General features: G+C 36.2%; 1 protein-coding gene across 1 annotated transcript; it reads left to right on the top strand.

Moving 5' to 3' along the window:
- The first annotated feature begins 2,474 nt into the window (after positions 1–2,474).
- On the top strand, positions 2,475–4,886 carry LOC145557733 (uncharacterized). Its single transcript, XM_081618906.1, has 3 exons — positions 2,475–2,948; positions 2,991–3,818; positions 4,632–4,886. Exons 1-3 carry the CDS (start codon positions 2,475–2,477, stop codon positions 4,884–4,886), a joined length of 1,557 nt encoding a protein of 518 aa, XP_081475032.1.
- The last annotated feature ends 3,080 nt before the right edge of the window (positions 4,887–7,966 follow it).

Here is a 7,966-nt window from a genome sequence, read left to right as displayed (position 1 = left end):
TCCAGTACGGTAAACTTATCAGATTTTCGAAAACGCGTTAGAATCAAGACTGGCGTCCAACCCCAGGTCTTGGCGTCTGGAACAAGGCTTGGCGCCAGGCGCTAGCCAGGGTTGGCGCCAATCCTGTTTTGCGATTATCAGACTCTGTTTTGTTAAATTATCTTTTTTGGCTGATTTTCTCTATAAATATCGTATCAAAAACTCCGTTTTAATTCACCAATTTTCACGAATTTTCACGAATTCACCAATTCTCTCATTCTCAAGTATTCTTTTCTTTAGCATTCAACTCTTTCTTACTTTGTTTTCATACAAAATTCCGCATTCGCAAGATCTAGAAACACCTAGCCATATTCGAAGTTGCCTTCGCCCTAGACGTGAAAGGTTTTAATTTCTGAGGGTTTGGTCCCAAATAATCTCTCTTTCAATTATTTAATTTAATTGTTTGATTATAATTTTTCCTTGAAGTTACTAACATGTGTATTTTGTTATTAGAAAGAGGTACGAGGCATCAAAGTAAGTACTTTATTGGTTTTAATTGATTTATGATGTAGATATCATGTTTATATTGTTATTATGATTCCTAGTATCATGTCTAGGGTATTTTTAATATTAAATATGATTGTTATGATGCTTCCTATGTTCTTCCTAATATTTATTCATGTTAGTATCATGTTAGGGCTAAAGATTTGATTTTTATCGCTTAGTGACATGCTAGGGTTTGTTATTAATCTTGTTAGTATCATGCCTAGGATCTTGCTATTTTTATTTTGCTTTAACATGATTATGAATATTATTATTGTTATTATGATGATGATTATTTTAATTATGATTTATGATTGTCATGATTATTGTGATTATGATTATTATAATTATTATTCATGATATTTATTGTTGATTATGTTGCTTGATACATTATTTATTCTTTATTGCTTGATCACCTTTTTTTGCATGTTTAAAGGGAATTTGGTACTTGTAATCACGCTTAATAAGATATTAATAATCTTGTTAGGGTTAATGTGATTATAATTCAAGTGATCGCCAATAATAGATTTATTTGTGCATTTAATATTCAACCAACATAGATTAAACAGGTTTAGGGTTAAACCTATTGATTGCATGTTAATCAGAAAGCGCACATGAATACGATCAGAATAAAGTAGAGGCCTATTATTAGGGCAGGTTCAATCTCTTTTAGGTTGGATTTGTACCATCATCCCCGGACCCTTATTTGGTTCATGACCTTATGGAGTTGACGATCTCTTGGATCGTTAAGGGGTGTAACCTTCATCCTATGAACGGTTTACAAGTTCCTTAAAAAACTTGTTGGCGACTCTTTTGCTCTATCTTCTTCCCTTTTGGACGCCACCGTACTTTAGTGTATGATCACAGTGGGGTTCAAGCTAGTGGGATTTTAAAGGCTTGAAATTATTCCCTACACCTGCGCACTTCACGCACTCCACCAACCTCACTTCCCCTTCCCTGCAACTCCACCAACAACAGCTGCTGCCACCACGACCAGCCCAACCCCTTCCCCCAGAGCGCCGTTGCCGGTGCTTCCCCAATCACCTCCCCTTTCCTTTTCGATCACCCTGCAAACTAGCCAATATCCCCCAAATCCTAACCCCTAACCCTAACATTTGAAACACGAGGCAAACCGGCGACAAAATTATCCACTAACAACCGAAATCGACCGATAAAGGGTGTAATCAACCATTCAGCCCCAACATCGATCGATTTCGGCCATTTATGGCCAATTTTGGTTGTCGATTTTGGGGAGGGGGGTTGTTTTTTTTGGTGGGGAAATAGCCGTGTAGTGGGTGTGGTGGCTGGCAAGTCGGCCATTTGTGGTGGTCGATTTTGGGGAGGGGGGCTGTGATGGGTTTTTCGGTAGTGTTGGGCTAGGAAGGGAGTGCGTGTGGTGGCTGGCTGTGCTGGGCTGTGTTGGGGAGGGTGTGCTTCGGTGGTGGTGGTGGTGGGGCAGGTGTTGGGTTAGTTTTAGGAAATTTATTTTTTTTTTAACATTTTTTTATTTTCTCTTTTTTTTTCAACCAATTACATATTGACACGTGTGCAAAAAATTTTAATTCACAAATGCTAACTTGATTAACCAGATTCAAGTCATTTGGGTGCAATAGAAATTAATCCCATACAATGTTGGGAGTGATAGTGAATAGTTGAAAGTAAGGATTATTATTAGTGGACGAGGCAAAGTTGGGATTAATGGGGCCAATTTTTCCAATACTAAAATACCCCTCCAGTACTAAATAAAGAATGTAGTTTTTGTGTACGGATTGCCTTACATTTCAAATCGTAGTTCTGTTTTGGGTGAGGTTTCAACTATTCTTAGGATATTTGACAATGTTGTTTTACTAGGAGACTTTAATCAAGTTGAATACTTGACAGACAAAGTTGGTGGGTCGTTTAATATTCCTGGTCGTCAGGATTTTGTGGGTTGGAAATTAAATGAGGAGTTAATGGATGTACCTTTTTCGGGTCCTCCTTATACTTGGACTAATGGCCAATTAGATAACCCAATTTTTGAGCGTCTTGACAAGGCCTATGCTTCTAGAAAATGGTTGGAGTCTTTTCCCGAGACTGATCTTATCCATCAACCTATTTTATTCTCTGATCATGGGGTGATTATATTACGTGATAGTCCAGTTATTTCAACTAGGAAGCGTCCTTATAGGACTGAGAATTGGTGTTTGTTATTTTGGGAAGTTTCCTTGCTGATTGGTACCAATTGGCAAACTAATGCCCAAGGGTCTAAGATGTTTTTGGTTTGTCGTCAATTGGATTATATTCGTCGTTTGTTATTGTCTTGGTGTGTTGCTAATAAGAAATCAAGGGGTATTGACCAGAGGAAGATAGAGACTTCCATTTGCTCTTTATCCGGTACTTTTACTACTAAGTCAGATCGTATGAGTTTTATTTCAGCAAGGAAGGAGGTTTTAGATTAAGCTCAAGTTGAATTTCTTTATGGGAAACAGCGAGCCAAGGTAAAATGGGATGCATTGAGTGAGGCTTCGACTCGGTTTTTGTTTGCTTCGGTGCAGGCTCGTAAACAACGCAATAAGATAATCAGCTTGAAAGATGTTTTGGGTAATTGGCTATCGGATTTGGCTGGAATCTCGCAGATGTTAACTGATCATTTCTCGAACATTTACCAATGTCAAGCCCCTTCCGCTGAAATTTCGGTCCTGGATTGGGAAGATTTAAAGCTTCCCACTCTTTCTTCCTCTGCTTGTCAAGAGCTTATGTTACCTTTTTTAGATATGGATATCAAAGATGCTATGTTCCATATTGGTGATGACAAATCTTCAGGTCTGGATGGGTATATTGTAGCCTTCTTTAAGACCCATTGGTCAGTGGTTGGTGCCTCGGTGTTGGAGGCCATTCAGTTCTTTTTTGCCCATGGTTATCTTCTTAACGAATGGAACAGTGCCAATTTGATTTTACTGCCTAAGGTGGATCACTCAGAGGAGCCTTCTCAGTTCCGTCCTATTGGTCTATGCAATGTTCTTTATAAATGTATTGCTAAATGTTTAACGAATCGCCTTTGGAGATTTTTGCCTTCTTTGATTTCAGGATTTCAGAGTGCCTTTGTTCCTGGTAGGTTAATGTCGGACAATAGTCTACTTGCTCATGAACTTATTTCCTATATGAATTCCTCGGCTTCTAATCTCTGTTCAGCGGCACTTAAGTTGGACATGAGTAAGGCTTATAATAGGATTAATTGGGAATTCTTGTGGCTAGTTTTACGAGCTTTTGGTTTCCCTCCATATTGGGTTCATCTAATTCAACAATGTGTTACAACGGTATCTTACCAAGTCTTGGTTAATGGTTGTGCGTCAAAGACTTTATTTCCTCGTTGCGGCCTCAGATAGAGGGACCCTCTTTCCCTGTATCTTTTTGTTCTTTGTATGAAGATTTTTTCTTTAATGATTAGTCATGCTGAGGCTTCTGGTTTAGTTTGAGGACTTTGGATTTCTCGTAAGGCCCCGCCCATCTCCCATCTGTTCTTTGCTGATGATGCCTTGCTTTTCTTCTGAGTTTCACCTTCTGCTTGCGACAATTTGATGGTTGTCATTAATAAATTCTGCTCTGTCTCGGGCCAAATGGTTAATCTCTAATAATCGTTTGTAAAGTTCAGTTCTAATACCCCATCGGATTATAGGGATTATTTGGCTTTTGCGTTGCGTATGGATTCTCGGAGCTCCTTAGGTACTTATCTGGGTATGCCAGTTGATACGGGCAGGGGGAAGTGTTAGGTTTTTCAGCCTATGGTTGGTAAACTTGTTCAGCACCTTTCATCCTTTGCTTCTTTGCACCTTTCATCGGCTGCAAAGTTGGTTATTATCAATTCTATTTGTGTCACTTTCTTCAACCATATCCTCTCAGTGTTTAAAGTGTTTTCTACGGTTTGTAATCGGCTTGATAATCTCCTAGCTCGTTTTTGGTGGCGCTCTTCTCCTTCCTCTCAGGGGGTAGCGTTATCTTCTTCTTCTGCTTTTTATTTGCCTCGAGGACTGGGAGGTTTGGGTATTCGGAAATTTAGTTGTTTTAATGCCGCCCTCCTTGCTAAGAAATCTTAGCGACTTATGCATAATCCTCAACTTCGTGTTTCCAAGGTGTATCGAGCAAAGTATCCATCTTGGTTGGCTTCTCATGGTACTGCCAAGACGGTCAGACCGTCTTGGGGTTGTCGTAGTGTGTTACAGGGTTTTCAAACCCTTTGTCATGGTTTGGTGTGGAAGTTGGGCTCTAGTACCAACATTAGTATTCTTGATGATAGTTGGGTGCCTGGGATTCAGGTTCAGTTTAAGGATTTTGTGAACAGGATGAGTGTCCTATTCTTTGTTTCTAATCTAATTAATCTGCGTTAGAACGCATGGAAAATGAGTATGATTCATTGGTTGTTTCCTCCTCGTACAGCTGGCCAAATTTTAGGCCTTGAACGGCCTTAGGAGAGAATTGATGATTTTTTTTATTGGAAATTTACTAGGGACGGGATGTTCTCCACAAAGACCGCGTATGTGTGCTCCTTGTGTTATGAGAATGGTGATCAACGAACACCTTTAGTTCTTGACTCAAGTTGGTGGAGGCATTTTTGGGCTTCACCTTTACTTCCAAAGTGGAAAATGTTTGCTTGGAAGATTATTTATAATGCGTTGCCTTTTGCTTCGTTGCTTGCTTGTAAGGGTTTGCCTGTGGATTCCATATGTGGGTTCTGTCATCAGGATGTGGAGACTCTTTCTCATATTTTTCGAGATTGTCCTTTTACTTGGAGTTTATGGGAGAACCAACCTTGTGGATCGGCCTTGAATATGTCCCAAGATCAGCCTTTTGAAGAGTGGTTTCCTGAGGTTCTATCTAGGTTTCTTCATGATAAGGACTAGTTGATGTTAGATCATTTTTTCAGTTTGTTATAGGCCCTCTGGCTTACTCGGAACTCTATGAGGTTCGTCATGCGGTTTATTTTCCTGAATCTATTATGGTTCTAGCTTCTATTTCGGTAGACAGGTGTTCCGAGGCTAGGTCGTTCAGATATGATATTACGCCTGCATTTGCTCCAGGGTTTTCTTGTACTATATCTTCTACAGTTCTTCGAGGGAATGTGTCGGATTCTTGTTCGGTCAACCTTACTTTTGATGGGGCCTGGAGTTCTGGCTTCTGATGTTCAACTCGGGGGTGGGGCGCAGGCTTGTAACTCTAATTCCGCGTTACAGTCTGAACTGATGGCTTGTCTGTTTGCTTTACGTGCCATGCCAGGCAGCGTGGGTATTCCTCTTTATAGATTCTTACTGATTGTTCTTCGGTGGTGGATCTACTTTGGTCTCAGTTTCCCAAGGATATTTCTGTAAGTTGGATTCAACAGGAGATTTTGGAAGTTATTAGTGCTTTGGTTGTGTGCCATATTCAGATGGTTCCAAGGTGTACGGTTGCTCAAGCTCACTGTTTGGCAGGGAAGGCGCGTCGGCGTGATTTACTTTGTTTCTGTTTTTAATTTTTTTTGTTGTTTGTTTTTTTTTTTGAAAGAAAGTTTTTTTTTGTAACTTCTTTTGTTGTTTGTAAGTTCTTTTGTAAAAAAAAAAAACACCCTCCTTTATCCTTTCAATTTTGTTCTCTCTCATTTTTAAAACCTAAAATACTCAATAATATGCCATTAATATTCCACCTAAAATACTCAATAATATGCCATTAATATTCCACATTCGCGCAGTAACCTGATAATGAAATTAGCAACTATATTCGATAAGCAAATTCAAATCAACGTCAACAACATATTTACATTAGAAAAAATTGATTTGTGTGTCCATTGTTTCTTGAAATTTCAATCAATTAATTAAACTAGAGCAACTTGAAAATTCATTTATTGCAGTTTGATACTCCCTCCGTCCCGTATTGATAGTCCTTTATGGGCATTTTTCATGGGAATTAATTAACACAAATAAGAATAGTAAAAGTACATCAAAAAATTAAATTGACATTGGGTATGCAAAAAAGTAGAGAGAGAAAGTAATAAAAGTAATGGGAAAACAAAATTTACATGAGAAATTTAAATGGGTGTTGTTAAATGCCGCTACCATTTTACAAGGGAACGCTCGCATTTTTTTTTATTGAAATTCCATTTTTACCCCTAGCATATAAATACAGTTTTTTTCACTTTACGACTCACATTCTAACTCTCTAGCCTCATTCACTATCTCTTTAACTCTCTTACTCTCTAACTCTCTAAAAAACTTGAAAATAAAAATCTGAAAATTATTTTGTTTGAAAAAAAAAACAACAATCATCAACAACAATCTACAACGTACGGAGGGATGGCTGATCCAAGACGCATAAGGGTGACATACGGAGGAAAGAATTTGGCCGACGGCGGAGGCAACGAAAGCGGTGGCGAGTAGGTACGATTTTTTTTTTTTTTTTAAAAAAAAAATCGGGATTTCAATCTTCCGCCCAGAATTTTTGGAAGTACGTGGGAGGATCTGCCTGAAATTTCCAGATCCTCCTGAAATTTCCGGATCCTCCTAGGTTTCTCCGGAATTTTAGGCGGATCCCATTTTCGATTTTTTTTTTTCGTGAATAATATTATTTGAAATTATGATTTGGTGAATAGTATTATTTTTATTTTTATTATTGTTATTATTAGTTGATATTAGTGTTATTATTATTGTTATTTTGATGATTGTTGTTTATTTTATTTTTTTGGGATTTTGTTATTGTTGTTGTTATTAGGTTATTTTTATTAGTAGTACTATTATTATTTTTAATTTTTATTATGATTAGTATTATTATTATTGTTGTTGATATTAGTGTTGTTATTATGATTGTTATTATGATTATTGTTGTTGTTGTTGTTATTATGATTATTGTTGTTATTATTTTTATTATTATTATTATTATTAGGAGTAGTAGTAGCAGCAACAACAACAATAGTAGTAGTAGTATGATTTTTGTTATTTTTATTATTATTTTTGTTATTATTGGTTTATATTAGTGTTGTTGTTGTTATTATTATTAGTTTATATTATTATTATTATTATTATTATTATTATTATTATTATTATTATTATTATTATTATTATTATTATTATTATTTTGCTAATGTGTTAGTATGGTTCTTGTGTTTATGGTTATTGTTGTTGTTATTGTGATGATTTTTATTGTTGTTTTTATTATTATTGTTAAAAAACATGATTAGTATGATTATTGTTATTTTTATTATTATTGTTGGTTTTTTTGTTTTTTGGATGTCGTTGATGTCGTTGTTATTATTATTATTATTATTATTATTATTATTATTATTATTATTATTATTATTATTATTATTATTATTAATTTTATTGTTATTATTAGTTGATATTAGTACATTGGAAAATATGTGGTTTATTATTAAATTTTTTTTTGGTGATGGTGTTTGTATGAATATTACTAATCTTTGATTTTGTACTTATTTAATGTA

This window comes from Chenopodium album, chromosome 9 (assembly GCF_948465745.1).
Source record: "Chenopodium album chromosome 9, dcCheAlbu1.1, whole genome shotgun sequence".
In the NCBI taxonomy this organism is placed as follows: Eukaryota; Viridiplantae; Streptophyta; class Magnoliopsida; order Caryophyllales; family Amaranthaceae; genus Chenopodium; species Chenopodium album.
Note: the sequence above shows the minus strand (reverse complement) of the source record. Positions and strands in the feature narration are given on the sequence as shown.

Coding starts and splice junctions, on each gene's coding strand:
- LOC145557733 (XM_081618906.1), top strand. CDS start 2,475: ATGGATGTACCTTTTTCGGGTCCTCCTTATACTTGGACTAATGGCCAA. Junction 2,949..2,990: donor TTATTTCAGCAAGGAAGGAG/GTTTTAGATTAA, acceptor TATGGGAAACAG/CGAGCCAAGGTAAAATGGGA. Junction 3,819..4,631: donor TTCAACAATGTGTTACAACG/GTATCTTACCAA, acceptor CGTGTTTCCAAG/GTGTATCGAGCAAAGTATCC.